Here is a 19,047-nt window from a genome sequence, read left to right on the forward strand (position 1 = left end):
GGTGAGGGGGGTCTCAGGGATTGGGTGAGGGGAGTCTGGGGATCGGGTGAAGGGGTCCCAGGGATCGGGTGAGGGGAGTCTGGGGATTGGGTGAGGGGGGTCTGGGGATCGGGTGAGGGGAGTCTGGGGATCGGGTGAGGGGGGTCTGGGGATCGGGTGAGGGGGTCTGGGGATCGGGTGAGGTGGGTCTGGGGATCGGGTGAGGGGAGTCTGGGGATCGGGTGAGGGGGGTCTGGGGATCGGGTGAGGGGGTCTGGGGATCGGGTGAGGGGAGTCTGGGGATCTGGTGAGGGGGTCTGGGGATCGGGTGAGGGGAGTCTGGGGATCGGGTGAGGGGGGTCTGGGGATCGGGTGAGGGGGGTCTGGGGATCGGGTGAGGGAAGTCTGGGGATCGGGTGAGGGGAGTCTGGGGATTGGGTGAGGGGGTCTGGGGATCGGGTGAGGGGAGTCTGGGGATCGGGTGAGGGGGGTCTGGGGATCGGGTGAGGGGATCACAGGGTCGGGTGAGGGGGTCTGGGGATCGGGTGAGGGGGTCTGGGGATCGGGTGAGGGGGCCTGGGGATCGGGTGAGGGGGGGTCTGGGGATCGGGTGAGGAGTGTCTGGGGATCAGGTGAGGGGAGTCTGGGGATCGGGTGAAGGGGTCTCAGGGATCGGGGGAGGGGAGTCTGGGGATCGGGTGAGGGGGTCCGGGGATCGGGCGAGGGGGTCTGGGGATCGGGTGAGGAGGGTCTCAGGGTCGGGTGAGGGGGTTTGGGGATCGGGTGAGGGGTCTGGGGATCGGGTGAGGGGGTCTGGAGATTGGGTGAGGGGGGTCTCAGGGTCGGGTGAGGGGATCTGGGGATTGGGTGAGTGTAGTCTGGGGATCGGGTGAGGGGGTCTGGTGACCAGGTGAAGGGAGTCTGGGGATTGGGTGAGGGGGTCTGGGGATCGGGTGAAGGGAGTCTGGGGATTGGGTGAGGGGGTCTGGGGATCGGGTGAGGGGAGTCTGGGGATCGGGTGAGGGGTTCTGGGGATCGGGTGAGGGGAGATTTTGGATCGGGTGAGGGGGTCTGGGGATTGGGTGAGGGGAGTCTGGGGATCGGGTGAGGGGAGTCTGGGGATCGGGTGAGGGGTTCTCAGGGTCAGGTGAGGGGGTCTGGGGATCGGGTGAGGGGAGTCTGCGGATCAGGTGTGGGGAGTCTGGGGGTCAGTTGAGGGGGTCTGGGGATCGGGTGAGGGGAGTCTGCGGATCAGGTGTGGGGAGTCTGGGGGTCAGGTGAGGGGGTCTGGGGATCGGGTGAGGGGAGTCTGCGGATCGGGTGAGGGGGTCTGGGGATCGGGTGAGGGGAGTCTGCGGATCGGGTGAGGGGGTCTGGGGATCGGGTGAGGGGAGTCTGCGGATCGGGTGAGGGGAGTCTGCGGATCAGGTGTGGGGAGTCTGGGGGTCAGGTGAGGGGGTCTGGGGATCGGGTGAGGGGGTCTGGGGATCGGGTGAGGGGAGTCTGGGGATCGGGTGAGGGGGTCTGGGGATCGGGTGAGGGGGTCTGGGGATCGGGTGAGGGGATCTGGGGATTGGGTGAGGGGGTTTCAGGGTCGGGTGAGGGGAGTCTGGGGATCGGGTGAGGGGGTCTCAGGGTCGGGTGAGGGGATCTGGGGATTGGGTGAGGGGGTCGCAGGGTCGGGTGAGGGGAGTCTGTGTATCGGGTGAGGGGCTCTTGGGATCGGGTGAGAGGAGGTCTGGGGATCGGGTGAGGAGGGTCTCAGGGTCGAGTGAGGGGGTCACAGGGTCGGGTGAGGGGAGTCTGGGGATCAGGTGAGGGGCATCTGGGGATCAGGTGAGGGGATCTGGGTATCAGCTGAGGGGGGCCTGGGGATCAGGTGAGGGGGTCTCAGGGTCGGGTGAGGGGTCTCGGGATCAATAAGGGGGTCTCAGGGTTAGGTGAGGGGTCTCGGGGGATCGGTAAGGGGGTCTCAGTGTTAGGTGAGGGGTCTCGGGGGATCTGTATGGGGGTCTCAGGTTTTGGTGAGGGGTCTCGGGGGATCGGTAAGGGGATGTCAAGGTTCGGTGAAGGGGACCCTGGGAACGGGTCAGGACAGATGAAGCTCACTTTCCACGTGAGAGCGAGGGTTCAGTAGAATCGGATTCGTTTCTGATTTCTGGTAAACAGGAAAGGAAACAGCAGGCCAGAGACCACAAACTGGAAACTACACCAACAGGAAGTCACCACTGACCTTTGAAGAATCGAAACTTAAATCAAATAGTTTCACTTCAGACAGGACCCATCACATTCAACTGAAACCGGGTCTCTGCTTCTTAACTAAACCAGGCCACGCACTCTGCAGTAGAGAGACTCTCAGCTAACTGATAATAGGTAGACTGAGAGATGTAAAGCCTGTGGGTTGTTTAGTTAATTAATACACAGACTACCAGAGTAACTTAAAACAGGACTTTACTATTCGAAGGTCAGGGCGAATCTGCACAATAAATCCTGACACAACACTTATATACTGGTGTGGTCACCGTCGGTATTACAGTATACAGAAGCCAAACAAAGTAGTGCCACACCTAAAATAGTTCTCTTAAAGGTGAACGGTTACATACAATAGTTCTCTTAAAGGTAGACGGGTACATACACTACAATCCTCCCTTTTTAGCTTACAACATACTTATTCCCCATTAAACATAACATATAATCAACTTCATGTAAAACAATTCACAGATATAGTCTCTGCGGGAAACAGTTCACAGATTCAGTCTCTGCGGGAACAGTTCACAGATTCAGTCTCTGGTCTTGACTCGGTCCGAACAATATCTCTGTGGTGTAGCCGGTTCACATTTCTAGCGTGACTCATCCAATAATCTTTCCCTTGGCTTAACAGCTTGAACTTCCGTCCTGCTGAACCAGCAGTGCTGACTTTTACAAACAGCTGGACTGCCTTGGTAATTTTTCCTACTTTCCAACTGATTTGGCCCCCTTCGTAGGGCCCACGTGCATGATCTGATAGAAGTGATAATGATTTAGATGGTTATCGTCTTCTGCTTCGTCTTTTTCTTTTCTGCTTCTTGGAGACTCTCGGGGCTCCCTTATCCGCTGCCAGCTGTAGCGCCACCATCTCCCTATGTTCCTTAGACTTTAAGTGCTTCATCCTGATTTCTGCACTTTGGGAGTTTTCATCACAAGCTGGGCAGACCAAGTCATCGTAATATTCCGTGTCACTCAACAGGTCATGGTAATATTCGCTGTCGTCCTGAGCTAGTCTAGCGAGAGGGCCTGCTACTTCTTCCTTACCCAACTGGACATTAGCCGACTGTTGTTCCCTCCCTAGACATCTTTCCTGAAGAGACTTCTTCATGCGTTCATATTCATCCCGCTCTTCCTGGGTTTCCTGCCAATCCTTCACTAATGACCTCATTTGTGATTCCAATACTTCCCCTTCCATCGGGGATTGATTGATCGGGCTATTCAATCCTTCTACTGGAGCAGCTGTTTCAACATTCTGTAGTTCACATTGACGTGATTCAGCGTACTTTCGGCAGCCCCGTAAAACCTGTGTTGCAACCTCAACTATTCCCCAAACTTTTGAGAGCTCCGAACCCCTTCCCTTTGAAGATTGAAGCTCGTGTTCAAATGGTTCCCATTGCAGAGTCTTGTCTCTCAGCACATGAAGGAGTTGGCTGACCGTTAACTCTTCCACGGGGACCCTGTGGATCAGAGTCTTCTCCATTTCATCCACCTTTTCCTCCAATGCTTTCACCTTTTTTTCCTCTTGTACTTTGGCTTTAAGCGCTCGGAGAAGTTGCGCCTTGATGCTCTCTAGCTCATGTTCAGGGGCCATTCTTACAGTCTCTGTGTTTCTTACAGTTGCCTTTTCTTTCGCTGAAAGAATTCCCAGTTGAATCTGTTCTTCACGTTGTTGAACCTCGGTCATTGCCGCCTCATATTTGTCTTGGGTTTCCTTCAATATTTTTATGAGTTCTTGGACATCTTGACTTTCATGTTCTGCCATGTCTTTCACCTCTAATTTCTCATCTATGGATGGAACTTCTACCGATGAGTCTGTCTTGGCCTTGAGCTCATCAAGAATTTCCTGCAGCCTTTGGACTTCTTGCTCATGTTCAACCTTTAGTTGCTCATATGCTTCCACTGAAACTAGCTTTTCGGAGGTTGCCGTGTTAACCCCCTCCAGGATTGTAGCCTGGGCCTGTTCATACTGTTCCTTCAACTTCTCAAACTCTGCTTGTAAGGAGTCGTAGAGAAGAACTGGAATAAAATCCTGGCTTCCTGAAGATTCCTCTTCATTTGCTTCTTTCTGCAAATATTCTAACTCCTGAACATCATAAGGGAGATGTGATCGGTGATTGGTCACGATGGCTCTATGGTCGCTCTCTGCTTGAGCTAGCTGCTTCTGTTGTCTTTCCAGATTCCCCCATTCGGTGTCATAGAACTTTTTCATTGTTTTCATCTCTTGTACGAGACGGTAACTCAATTGTTCTAATTGTTGTCGTAATTTGAAATAAAGTTGAGTCCGAGCTCAGTGTTCTTCCGTCATGGATATGTCCTTAAACTGAACAGACTCAGAATTCTCTGTCAAACTATGTTGTCGTTGTTCGGTGGAGATCTGTTCTGAAACTTTGTTCTTCTCTGGAGCATAAGCCTTTCTGCATGCCTTCATTTTTCCAACCTTAGTCGGCAAGTCCATTTTAGCCTTGTCTTTCACATTTGGGCTGGTCTTATCGTCATCCGATTCAGAATCTGAGCTGATTGTCTGCATCGAGTCCTCACTCGTTATGGCTTTTAGATAGTGCCATTCCATGTCTATTTTCTTGATCCACTCCCGTCCTAGAAGTGGTGGTCCTCCCTCAGGTAGTACGTATAAGTTCATTCTTGGGTGTTCTTTACCCCTATCTCTCACCTTGACTCTTATCTTTCCCATGGGGTATACTTTATGCCCCGTGTATGTCTGCAATACGAACTTGGTATCTCTTAAGGGTATATGTGAGAATAGCTGGTGGTAATCCCTTCGATTTATGACTAATAGAGCTGATCCAGTGTCCAACTCCATTTTCACTTGGACTCCAGCTATTTTTAGCATGACCCAGACAGTTTGTAGGTCAGCTTCCTTACTCACATTGTGAATTCTCAGACTACCCAGCTCCTGGCCGTTTGGGTCTGAGTCCGAATTCTGTTCGTCTGAACTCTTCTCAGCCACCTTGTGTACCTTGTTGTACTTTTCCTGTGATGGCTTCCTTTGGTTGTTGGTCCTTTGGTTGTTGGTCTTCTTCCCTGACCGGCATACCTTAGCTATGTGACCCAGTTTGCCACATTTCCTACATTCCTGGTTCTTAAACCAGCATTGGTTCTGGTCGTGTGTTGTCTTCTCACAACGATAACATTTTGTTGTTGTCGAGGTAATTTGATCCACACTGAGTGCCGCTGTCTTTAGCTGCATTTCCGCAGTTCCCTTCGCTGCGGCTTCGTGCGATGCTGCAATAAGGACAGCCCTGTCAAGTGTAAGGTCGTTCTCTTCGAGTAGTTGCTTTTGCGTTCCTTCCTTTGCCAATCCGCACACGAACTTGTCTCGCAATGCCTCTGTCAGATTCCCTCCAAACTGGCAGTATTTCGCTAGTCTACGCAGTTCGACCAAGTATTCTGCGTTGCTTTCTCGCAAAGAATTTGAATCGTCCCGCCAACATCAACGGTGTGGGGTTCAAGTGATCCTTCAGAACAGCCACAATATCATCGAAAGTCTGATCCGCCGGTTTAGCTGGTGATAGTAGATGCTTCAAGAGCCCGTATGTCTTCGTGCCCATCGAGTTTAGCAAGGTTATAGCTTTGTCATCTTCTTCTATTTTATTGGCCTCACAATTGATCTCAATGCGTTCCACATACGTGGCCCAGTCTTCTACCTCGGAATTAAAATCGTTGATGTTACCACGCTTAGGCATCTTCCTCTCTTCCTGATAAACACCACGAATTATTTCTTTAAAATTTTTTATTTTTTTTTCCAAGATGACGGTTCCCGCGAAAATGGCGGTTTCCCGCGCTTATCTTCTCTCCCGCCCACTTCAATGGCGGTTTCCCGCTTCTGTCTTCTTCCCCGCCTAATGGCGGCTTCCCGTGTTTCTTCCCTGGCGGGAGGGGTACACTTTCCCCACGGGCGACGGCCGCTGGCTTTCAGGTTCACAGCCTGCGCGTCGGCTTCAGTGCTTTCCCTTTTCTTGGCAGGGCAACCGGCGCTGGGTACACCCCATTGACGATGAACAGTTTCAGCCGCTGGGCTGGCTCTTGCTCAGTTCCCCTTGCTCGGGCTCTGTCTCTCTCCCGCTCGCTCGGCTCTACCGGCGCTGGGTACACCCCGTTGACGGAGAACAGTTTCAGCCGCTGGACTGGCTCTCGCTCAGTCTCCCTTGCTCGGGCTCTGTCTCTCTCCCGCTCGCTCGGCTCTACCGGCGCTGGGTACACCCCGTTGACGGAGAACAGTTTCAGCCGCTGGACTGGCTCTCGCTCAGTCTCCCTTGGTCGGCTCTGCCTCTCCCGCTCGCTCGGCTCCCAATCGCGCCTCCCAGCCCTCTCGCAGTCCGGTGCTTCCCTCCCCGGCTGCGGCTGAGTTTATCTCTTCCCGCGCCTACGTTCCCGGTTGCAGCACTTCGTGGCTTCGGTCGCTGCCCGGCCCTTTTCGCCGGTCGCGGTCTAGCTGTCTCACGACGCCGTTGCGTCCCCCAGCCTGTCTGTACCGCGGCTTCCTTGCTCCACGCTGCCCCAGTCTCAGCGCCTCTGGACCCGACTTCTGTCCGGCTCCTTTCCCCCTCGACCGTGGTCGAGTGCACTGCCCTTATCCTCCGGTTATTCTTTTTACTTTCCCTTACTCACAGTCACCGTGGCCGCCTTGCTTCTCGTGCTGATCGGCTCACTCCTCACCGTGGCAGAAGGGACAGTCAGTGCCTGTTGCTGATGGAAGTCTTTGTCTCTAAATTCTTCCTTCTTTCTAGTTCTGCAGCCTCGAGTTTTCTCCCAGCATAACGACGAGGGCGGTTGCCTCTTCTCGACGCTCGTTAACTGCTTCGGAAGTATTGTTGCCGCAGGGTACGATCAGACTCATCGCCACTGTAAAGTCTGTGGGTTGTTTAGTTAATTAATACACAAACTACCAGAGTAACTTAAAACAGGACTTTACCATTCGAAGGTCAGGGCGAATCTGCACAATAAATCCTGACACAACACTTATATACTGGTGTGGTCACCGTCGGTATTACAGTATACAGAAGCCAAACAAAGTAGTGCCACACCTAAAATAGTTCTCTTAAAGGTGAACGGTTACATACAATAGTTCTTTTAAAGGTAGACGGGTACATACACTACAAGAGACACTGCAGGAAACTCCCACTCCAGGGCGGTGAGGCCTAGTTCCTCAGCAGGAGCACTGGATGGCCTGAACAACAGAATGTTTAAACTTAGAGACTCTTCCATAATATACACCGGGGCGGAGCTGTCCTCAGAGGCCCTTCTGTAAAATACACCAGGGGCAGACCTGCCCTCAGAGGCCCTTCCATAATATACACCAGGGGCGGACGTGTCCTCAGAGGCCCCTCCATAATATACACCAGGGGCAGACCTGCCCTCAGAGGCCCTTCCATAATATACACCAGGGGCGGACCTGTCCTCAGAGGCCCTTCCATAATATACACCAGGGGCAGACCTGCCCTCAGAGGCCCTTCCAAAATATACACCAGGGGCAGACCTGCCCTCAGAGACCCTTCCTTAATATACACCAGGGGCAGACCTGCCCTCAGAGGCCCTTCCATAATATACAACAGGGGCATACCGGCCCTCAGATGCCCTTCCATAATATACACCAGGGGCGGACCTGCGCTCAGAGGCCCTTCCATAATATACACCAGGGGCGGACCTGTCCTCAGAGGCCCTTCCATAATATACACCAGGGGCATACCGGCCCTCAGAGGCCCATCTGTAAAATACACCAGGGGCAGACCTGTCCTCAGAGGCCCTTCCATATTATACACCAGGGGTGGACCGCCCTCAGAGGCCTTTCTGTAAAATACACCAGGGGCAGACCTGTCCTCAGAGGCCCTTCCATATTATACACCAGGGGCGGACCTGTCCTCAGAGGCCTTCCATAATATACACCAGGGGCGGACCGGCCCTCAGAGACCCTTCCTTAATATACACCAGGGGCGGATCTGCCCTCAGAGGCCCTTCCATAATACACACCCGGGGCATACCGACCCTCAGATGCCCTTCCATAATATACACCAGGGGGGGACCTGTCCTCAGAGGCCCTTCCATAATATACACCAGGGACGGACCTGCCCTCAGAGGCCCTTCCATAACATACACCAGGGGCGGACCTGTCCTCAGAGGCCTTCCATAATATACACCAGGGGCGGACCTGTCCTCAGAGGCCCTTCCATATTATACACCAGGGGTGGACCGCCCTCAGAGGCCCTTCTGTAATATACACCAAGGGCATACCGGTCCTCAGAGGCCATCCATAATATACACCAGGGGCGGACCTGCCCTCAGAGGCCTTCCATAATATACACCAGGGGCGGACCTCCCCTCAGAGGCCCTTCCATAATATACAACAGGGGCATACCAGCCCTCAGATGCCCTTCCATAATATACACCAGGGGTGGACCTGCCCTCGGAGACCCTTCCTTAATATACACCAGGGGCGGACCTGCCCTCAGAGGCCCTTCCATAATATACAACAGGGGCATACCGGCCCTCAGAGGCCCTTCCGTAATATACACCAGGGGCATACCGGCCCTCAGATGCCCTTCCATAATATACACCAGGGGCGGACCTGCCCTCAGAGGCCCTTCCATAATATACACCAGGGGCGGACCTGCCATCAGAGGCCCTTCCATATTATACACCAGGGATGGACCGCCCTCAGAGGCCCTTCTGTAATATACATCAAGGGCATACCGGTCCTCAGAGGCCCTTCCATAATATATACCAGGGGCGGACCTGCCCTCAGAGACCCTTCCATAATATACACCAGGGGCGGACCTGTCCTCAGAGACCCTTCCTTAATATACACCAGGGGCGGACCTGTCCTCAGAGACCCTTCCTTAATATACACCAGGGGCATACCGGCCCTCAGAGGCCCTTCCATAATATACACCAGGGGCATACCTGCCCTCAGAGACCCTTCCTTAATATACACCAGGGGCGGACCTGTCCTCAGAGGCCCTTCCATAATATACACCAGGGGCATTCCGGCCCTCAGAGGCCCTTCCATAATATACACCAGGTGCATACCGGCCCTCAGAGGCCCTTCCATAATATACACCAGGGGCAGACCTGTCCTCAGAGGCCCTTCCATAATATACATCAGATGCGGACCTGTCCTCAGAGGCCCTTCCATAATATACACCAGGGGCATACCTGCCCTCAGAGACCCTTCCTTAATATACACCAGGGGCGGACCTGTCCTCAGAGGCCCTTCCATAATATACACCAGGGGCGGACCTGTCCTCAGAGGCCCTTCCATAATATACACCAGGGGCGGACCTGCCCTCAGAGGCCCTTCCATAATATACACTAGGGGCGTACCTGCCCTCGGAAGCTATTCTTTGAGAGACACAAGGGTTTAACCAACCCTCAGAGTCATCAAGCAACACTGTGTCTCTGGAGGTAGATGGTCACTATCGATGGTGCTACCATTGTAGTTGGGCTGAGGGGTTAGCCCCCCATCGGGGCCAGTGCTGTGTATGTGAGGTTGTTACTCTCATTCCCATGTTCTCTGTGTGCATGTGCTTTTTGAGTACATGGGATGTTGAATGTGAATTCACAGAATCCACATCTTGGAGCCTCATGTTGGCTGCACAGTGTCAGGCCAGAGTCTTGAAGGCGAAGGGGAGAAAATGACAGAGCCTGGGGGTGTGGGGGGTGGCGCGGTGGGGGGGAGGTTTACCTGTATCAACACCAAGGACAGTAGCGTGACGGGGTCTGGTCCCTGATTCTTGCTGCTGAAGTCTCGGAATACTGAGCAGAGACTGGCACACCTGGTGTGGACCAGAGCTGATATTTGGAGAAAGGTTCTCTCCCTTTCATTGGTTATGGAGCCGAGCAGTGGGCCTTGGGTGTGATTGTTTGAAAAAGACAGCAGGCAGAGATTGCGGTCTTGACAGGTGACTAACCTCAAACCTTCACTCCATTCCCAGGTGGTAAATCAGACAAAGCTGATGGGAATTATTCGGAAAATGGAAGGCAGAGTTCTGCTGTACAAGGGCTTCAACGGGGATGTGTCGATGGGCGATGGCGACTCACTCACTTTTGCGCACGTGTCAGAAGATGATACTGGGATATATCAGTGCTCTCTCTCTGCCTCTCTGGGAGGCACCAATCAGAATGGAGATGTGTCCCTGCAGGTTTCAGGTGGGACTCTATCAGCATCTTATTCACTGCAGGTATCAGCAATTGTAATCGAGGAAGGGTTCAGCGAGTTGAGGTTCTTTTCTTTGGGAACGAGGAGGCTTCCCTGAGGAGAAGTGTTCAAATCCCAGGGCAGACTGGGTAAAAATGAGCATCCTGGGAGCAAGTAGGGGAATCTGCAGTGCATGGTAACCCAAAGGGTCAATGAGTTGTGGAATAAGCAACCAGCAATTCACACCGAAGAACTAGAAGTGGTTTCAAGAGATGGTTAGAAGTCTTTCTTCCTCTGGAGAGAGGGGATAGAGGGGATGGTGAGAAGGAGTCCCCGGTGTGCACCTGCCTCTCAAACTGTGGCCTGAAACTCAGGGCCACTTTGTTTCCTATGTGTAGCACAATGAATACTCAAACAGCCTCATGTTACCATTTGTGATATTTATTGACTGGCTTTTAGTCAGATTATCCATCATTAATGGTTTCCATGGTTACATACGGTCCCAAAAGGCCAAAGTTGGCCACAAAACATAGAATGTTAAATCATAGAATCAAAGAATGGTTACAGCACAGGAGGCCACCATTCGGCTTGTCGAGCCCGTGCCGGCTCTCTACAAGAACACTTCAGCTAGTCCCACTCCCCCGCCCTTTCCCCGTAGCCCTGCAAATTTTTTTCCTTTAGGTACTTATCCAATTCCCTTTTGAAAGCCACGATTGAATCTGCCTCCAGCACCCTTTCAGGCAGTGCATTCCAGATCATAACCACTCGCTGCGTAAAAAGGTTTTCCTCACGTCGCCTTTGGTTCTTCTGCCAATCACCTTAAATCTGTCTCCACTGGTTCGCGACCCTTCTGCCAATAGGAACAGTGTCTCTCTATCTACTCTGTCCAGATCCCCCATGATTTTGAACACCTCTATTGAATCTCCTCTCAACCTTCTCTGCTCCAAGGAGAACAACCCCAGCTTCTCCAGTCTATCCACGCAACTGACGTCCCTCATCACTGGAACCATTCTTGTAAATCTTTTCTGCACCCTCTCTAAGGCCTTCACATCCTTCCTAAAATGCGGTGCCCAGAATTGGACACAATAGTTCAGTTGAGGCTGAACCAGTGTTTTATAAAGGTTCATCATAACTTCCTTGCTTTTGTACTCGATTCCTCTATTTATGAAGCCCAGAATCCCGTATGCTTTATTAACCGTTTTCTCAACCTGCCCTGCCACCTTCAATAATTTGTGCTCACATACCCCCAGGTCTCTCTGTTCATGCACCCACTTTAGGATTGTACCCTTTAGTTTATATTGCCTCTCCTCGTTCTACCTACTAAAATGTATCACTTCGAACGTTCCTGTTAAATTTCATCTGCTTCATGCCCGCCCATTTCACAAGACTGTCTATGTCTTCCTGAAGTCTACCACTCTCCTTCTTACTGTTCACTATACTTCCAAGTTTTGTGCCATCTGCAAATTTTGAAATTGTGCCCTGTACACACAAGTCCAAGTCATTCATATGTATCAAGAAAAGCAGTGGTCCTAGTACCGACCCCTGGGGAACCCCACTGTATACCTTCCTCCAGTCCGAAAAACAACCGTTCACCACTACTCTCTGTTTCCTGTCACTTAGCCAATTTCGTATCCATGCTGCCACTGTCCCTTTTATTCCATGGGCTTCTACTTTGCTGGTAAGCATATTATGTGGCACTTTATCAAACACCTTTTGGAAATCCTTGTACACCACGTCAACTGCATTGCCCTCATCAACCCTCTGTGTCAACTCATCAAAAGAGAAGTGTAGTGTATGTACCCGTCTACCTTTAAGGGAACTATTGAATGTAACCGTTCACCTTTAAGAGAACTACTTTAGGTGTGGCACTATTTGTTTGGCTTCTGTATACTGTAATACCGATAGTGACCACACCAGTATATAAGTGTTGTAGCAGGATTTCTGGGGCAGATTCGCCCGGACCTTCGAATAGTAAAGATCTGTTTGTTTGTTACTTCTGAAGTCTGTGTATTTATTAACTGCACAACCCACAGACTTTACAGTGGCGACGAGTCCGATCGTACCCTGCGGCAAGACTACCAAAAGCAACGAAGAGCGTCGAAGAGAGACAACCGCCCTCGTCGTGCTACCAAAAGAAAACACGAGGCTGCAACAACAGAAAGCAGAAAGACTAACAACAAAAGCTGTATCAGCAACAGGCACTGACTACCCTTCTGCCACGATGCGGAGTGAGCCAACCAGCAAGAAACAAGGCGGCCGAAGAGACTGTGAGTAGGGGAAGGTGTAGAAGTATCCGGAGGATAAGGGCAGAGCACTTGACCTCGGTCGAGGGGGAGCTGTGCCGGCCAAAAGTCGGGCCCAACGGCGTCGGGTGACAGCCGGACCGCGATCGGGGGAAAACTCCGGGCAGCGACCGCAGCCACGAAGCGCTGAGCCTGCGAGTAGGCGCGGGAAGAAAAACCCAGCCGCAGCCGGGGAGGGAAACACCGGTCTGCGAGAGGGCTGGGGAGGCGAACGGGAACCGTGCGGGTGAGAGCTGGGTGCGGAGAGAGAGACTGCGAGGAGCCAGTCCAGCGGCTGAGCTGTTCTCCACCAAGGGGGTACTCAGAGCCGGCAAAACCGAACGTGCGGGAGTGGGTGAGAGACACAGCCGAAAACGGGGTGAGAGACTGCGCGAGAGCCAGTCCAGCGGCTGAGCTGTTCTCCACCAACGGGGTACCCAGGGCCGGTAGCACCGAACGTGCGGGTGAGAGAGCGACAGAGCCGGGTACGGAGAGAGAGACTGCGCGAGAGCCAGTCCAGCGGCTGAACTGTCCTCCGTTAACGGGGTGTACCCAGCGCCGGTAGAGCCGTGTGGGCGGGAGGAAAAGACATAGCTGAGTAAGGGGAACTGTGCGGTAGCCAGCCAGCGGCTGAACCTGTCCGCTGTGGGGGAAGCGTACCCCTTCCACCGGGAAGAAACGCGGGAAGCCGCCATTAGGCGGAGAAGACGCCAGAAGCGGGAAACCGCCATTGAAGTGGGCGGGGCGAGAAAGGAAGAGCGGGAAACCGCCATTTTCACGGGAAAACCGCCATCTTGATTGACATACCGCCATTGAAGTGGGCGGGGAGAGAAGGAAAGAGCGGGAAACCGCCGATTTTGCGGGAAAACCGCCATCTTAGAAACAAACAAATAAATAAGAATACTTAAAGAAATACTGGTGCTGCTCCCAAGGGAAGAAAGATGCCTAAGCGAGGGAATATTAATGATTTTAATTCTGAGATAGAAGACTGGGCCACGTACGTGGAACGCATCGAGATCTATTGTGAAGCCAACAAAATAGAGGAAGACGACAAGGCGACAACATTGTTAAACTCGATGGGCGCAAAGACATACGGGCTCTTGAAGGATTTACTAGCACCAGCTAAACCGGCGGATCAGTCTTTCGAAGAGATTGTGGTTGTTCTGAAGGACCACTTGAACCCCACACCGTTGATGTTGGCTGAACGATTCAAATTCTATGCAAGAACGCAACGGAAAGACGAAAACAATGCAGAATACTTGGTCGAACTGCGTAGGCTAGCGAAATACTGCCAGTTCGGAGGGAATCTGACAGAGGCACTGCGAGACAAGTTCGTAGGCGGATTGTCCAAGGAAGGGACGCAAAAGCGCCTACTCGAAGAGAACGACCTTACACTTGACAGGGCTGTCCTTATAGCCGCATCACACGAAGCCGCCGCGAAAGGAACGGCAGAAATGCAACTAAAGGCGGCGGCGCTCGGGGTGGACCAAATTACCTCGAGTACAACAAAATGCTATCGTTGTGGGAAGACAACACACGACCAGAATCAATGCTGGTTTAAGAACCAAGAATGTAGGAAATGTGGCAAGCTGGGTCACATCGCTAAGGTATGCCGGTCAGGGAAGAAGACCAACAACCAAAGGAAGCCATCACAAGAAAAGTACAACAAGGTATACAAAGGGGCTGAGCAGAGTTCAGACGAACAGAATCCAGACTCAGATCCAAACGGCCAGGAGCTGGGTAGTCTGAGTATCCACCATGTGAGTAAGGAAGCTGACCTACAAACTATCTGGGTCATGCTAAAAATAGCTGGAGTCCAAGTGAAAATGGAGTTGGACACTGGATCAGCTGTATCAGTCATAAATCGAGGGGATTACCACCGGCTATTCTCACACATACCCTTAAGATATACCAAGTTCGTATTGCAGACATACACGGGGCATAAAGTATACCCCATGGGAAAAATAAGAGTCAAGGTGAGAGATAGGGGTAAAGAACACCCAAGAATGAACTTGTATGTACTACATGAGGGAGGACCACCACTTCTAGGACAGGAGTGGATCAAGAAAATAGACATGGAATGGCATTACCTACAAGCAATGACGAGTGAGGACTTGGTGCAGACAAGCAGCTCAGACTCTGAGCCGGAAGATGATAAGTCCAGCCCACGTATGAAAAACAAGGTTAACATGAACTCACTGACTAAGGTTGGAAAAACGATGGCGTGCATAAAGACAGAGAATTCTGAGTCTGTTCAAGTCACAGACATATGCATTACGGAGGAACACCGAGCTCGGACTCAACGTTATTTCAAAGTACGACAACAATTCGAACAATTAAGTTACCGTCTCGTACAAGAGATGAAAACAATGAAAAAGTTCTATGACACCGAATGGGAGAGTCTGGAAAGACAACAGAACCTGCTGGCTCAAGCAGAGAGCGACCATAGAGCCATCGTGACCAATTACCGATCACACCTCCCTTATGATGTTCAGGAGTTAGAATATTTGCATGATCTAGAGATACAGCATAAAGGCAAACCACGCTACACTGAGGATTTTGTTCTGCAATTGGAGACGGAGCTAGTGCAGGCAAGGTTAAGAGAAGCTGAATCGCAGTGTGCACTTAAAGAGATGCAGAAAAAAATCTTGGACATGGAAAAGAGAAACACTTCTTTACCTGATGTGAATAATGTGGCCATGTTGCAAGAGGAGCTTATCACTCAGTTAAATGAAAATAAACGGAAAATGACTGAGATAGACTGCAAGAATAAAGAAGATTTGATGGCAGTGAGACTTCAAGAGGCAGATAGCATAGCAGCCTTGGCTGAACTCCAACAGGAAATTGCAAAAGAAGCAAATGAAGAGGAATCTTCAGGAAGCCGGGATTTTATTCCAGTTCTTCTCTACGACTCCTTACAAGCAGAGTGTGAGAAGTGGAAAGAACAGTATGAACAGGCCCAGGCTACAATTCTGGAGGGGATTAACTCGGCAACCTCCGAAAAGCTAGTTTCAGTAGAAGCATATGAACAACTAAAGGTTGAACATGAGCAAGAAGTCCAAAGGCTGCAGGAAATTCTTGATGAGCTCAAGGCCAAGACAGACTCATCGGTAGAAGTTCCATCCATAGATGAGAATTTAGAGGTGAAAGACATGGCAGAACATGAAAGACAAGATGTCCAAGAACTCATAAAAATATTGAAGGAAACCCAAGACAAATATGAGGCGGCAATGACCGAGGTTCAACGACTTGAAGAGCAGAGTCAACTGGGAATCCTTTCAGTGGAAGGGAAGGAAACTGTAAGAAACACAGAGACTGTAAGAATGGGCTCTGAACATGAGCTTCGGAGCATCAAGGCGCAACTTCTTCGAGCGCTTGAAACCAAAGTACAAGAGGAAAGGAAGGTGAAAGCATTGGAGGGTAAGGTGGATGAAATGGTGAAGACTCTGATCCACAGAGTCCCCGTGGAAGAGTTAACGGTCAACCAACTCCTTCACATGCTGAGAGACAAGACTCCACAATGGGAACACGAGCTTCAATCTGCAAAGGGAAGGAATTCGGAGCTCCCAAAAGTTACGGAAATAACTGAGGTGGCAACACAGATTTTGTGTTACAGTTTACTCTATGAAGAGTTCGTTGAATCACGTCAATGTGAACAGAAGAATGTTGAAACAGCTGCTTCAGTAGAAGGATTAAATAGCCTGATACCGCAATCCCCGGTGGAAGGGAAGGTATTGAACTCACAAATGAGGTCAGTAGTGAAGGAATGGCAGACAACCCAGGAAGAGCGGGATGAATATGAATGCATGAAGAAGTCTTTTCAAGAAAGGTGTCTAGGGAAGGAACCACCGTCAGCTAACGTCCAGACGGGTGAGGAGGAAGAAGAAGGCTCTCTCGCTGGCCTAACTCAGGACGAACCCGAATATTACCATGACCTGTTGAGTGACACTGAATATTACGAGGATGTGGTCTGCCCAGCTTGTGATGAAAACTCCCAAAGTGCTGAAATCCGGAGGAAGCACTTAAGGTCTAAGGAACATAGAGAGTTGGTGGCGCTACAGCTGGCAGCCGAGAAAGGAGCTCCGAGAGTTTCAAAAAGGCAGAAAAGAAAAAGAAGAAGCAGAAGATAATAACTGTCTAAAATATTAGCACTTCTACCATCTCAGGCGGGACACTACGAAAGGAGCTAAATTAGTTGAAAAACTGGAAAATGTCAAGACAGCCAGTTGGTTGTAAAAGTCCGCACCGCTGGTTCAACAGGACGAAAGTTCAAGCTGTTACGTCAAGAAAAAGGCTATGGAGGAGTCACGCTAGCCAGGTGAACCGGCTACACCAAAGAAATGTTGTTCGGAACGAGTCAAGATCAGAGACTGAATCTATGAACTGTTTCCGCAGAGACTGAACCTGTGAACTGTTCCCACCGAGATTATATCTGTAAATTGTTTTATATGACATTGACTCCACCGAGATTATATCTGTAATTTGTTTATAGGAAGTTGAAGATATGTATGTTTAACGGAGACTCTGTAAGTAATAAGCTAAAAAGGGAGGATTGTAGTGTATGTACCCGTCTACCTTTAAGGGAACTATTGAATGTAACCGTTCACCTTTAAGAGAACTACTTTAGGTGTGGCACTATTTGTTTGGCTTCTGTATACTGTAATACCGATAGTGACCACACCAGTATATAAGTGTTGTAGCAGGATTTCTGGGGCAGATTCGCCCGGACCTTCGAATAGTAAAGACCTGTTTGTTTGTTACTTCTGAAGTCTGTGTATTTATTAACTGCACAACCCACAGACTTTACAAGAAGTAACCAATTGCAATATCAATTAAAAGGGAAATTCCCCAAATATAAAAGCCACGAACCCTTTAAACAGTTCCAGTTCAGGAGGCAAAACAAAGAAAAAGTTAAATCGAGGATGTTTGACTTGGAATGTGTTTTTGTTCTCACTTGTCAACCAGAAGGGTTAACTGAAGGGTTAACTATTTATTGGGGGTGAATTTCTCGGGGTTGGTCCCACTCCACCACTGGAACTGTGGTGTAAACCCCAGTTACACAGGTGTTCGACAGCAGAGCGGGAATTAACATCCCCAGTACTTTAATGGTGCTGTCTTAAACTTGAAATCCTTTCTTTGTTAACTGGTCTGATGGAGAAACGAGAAAAAACAAAATAAGCACATGGCTGTCTTTCCCACTAACTGCTCCTGACAGTAAAGGGGAGGGGAGATTCTGTCTGGATTAAAGCCTCAAACTACTTAAAGGGGAGGGGAGATTCTGCCTGTATTAAAGCCTCAAACTATTAAAGGGGAGGGGAGATTCTGCCTGGATTAAAGCCTCAAACTACTTAAAGGGGAGGGGAGATTCTGTCTGGATTAAAGCCTCACCCTATTTAAAGGGGAGGGGAGATTCAGCCTGGATTAAAGCTTCAAACTATTAAAGGGGAGGGGAGATTCTGTCTGGATTAAAGCCTCACCCTATTTAAAGGGGAGGGGAGATTCTGCCTGGATTAAAGCCTCACCCTATTTAAAGGGGAGGGGAGATTCTGCCTGGATTAAAGCCTGACTCTATTTAAAGAGGGGAGATTCTGCCTGGATTAAAGCCTCACCTTATTTAAAGGAGAGGGGAGATTCTGTCTGGATTAAAGCCTCACCTTATTTAAAGGGGAGGGGAGATTCTATTCATAGAATCATAGAATGCTACAGCACAGAAGGAAGCCATTCGGCCCATCCTGCCTGTGCCGGCTCTTTGAAAGAGCTATCAAATTAGTCTCACTCTGCGGCTCTTTCCCCACAGCACTGCAGATTGTTCCCCTTCAAGTATTTATCCAATTCCCTTTTGAAAGTTACTGTTGAACCCGCTTCCACCGCCTTTTCAGATATTGCATTCCAGATCACAACAACTCACTGCGCAAAAATGTCTCCTCATCTCCCCTCTGATTCTTTCGCCAATGATCTTAACTCTGTGTCCTCTGGTTACCGACCCTCCTGCCAGTGGAAACAGTTTCTCTTTATTGACTCTATCAAAACCCTCCATGATTTTGAACACCTCTATAAAATCTCTATCATCTCTTAACCTTCTCTGATCGAAGGAGAACAACTAGTTCTCCAGTCTCTCCACATAACTGAAGTTCCTCATCCCTGGTACCATTCTATTCAATCTCCTCTGCAACCTCACAAAGGCCTTGACATCCTTCCTAAACTGCGGTGCCCAGAATTGGACATATTAGCTGAGGCCAAACCAGCGTTTTATAAAGGTTTAGCATTTGTACTCTATTCCTCTATTTATAATCACATATGTGTTTTTTAACAGCCTTTTCAACTTGCCCTGCCACCTTCAAAGACTTGTGGCAGTGAGGGCCTGCCCTATTTAAAGGGGAGGGGAACTTT

General features: G+C 50.4%; 1 protein-coding gene across 1 annotated transcript in view; it reads left to right on the plus strand.

Moving 5' to 3' along the window:
* The window catches only part of LOC147108475 (uncharacterized), a 113,345-nt gene that overhangs the window by 35,173 nt on the left and 59,125 nt on the right, over nt 1–19,047 (plus strand). The window contains exon 3 of the mRNA XM_086005120.1: nt 10,173–10,386. Within this exon, the coding sequence (XP_085861246.1) occupies nt 10,173–10,386 (214 nt within the window). The remainder of the gene's footprint in view (nt 1–10,172; nt 10,387–19,047) is intronic.

The sequence above is a fragment of the Somniosus microcephalus genome, chromosome 13 (assembly GCF_052327205.1).
Source record: "Somniosus microcephalus isolate GS21.2 chromosome 13, FLI_Smic_1.0, whole genome shotgun sequence".
In the NCBI taxonomy this organism is placed as follows: domain Eukaryota; kingdom Metazoa; phylum Chordata; class Chondrichthyes; order Squaliformes; family Somniosidae; genus Somniosus; species Somniosus microcephalus.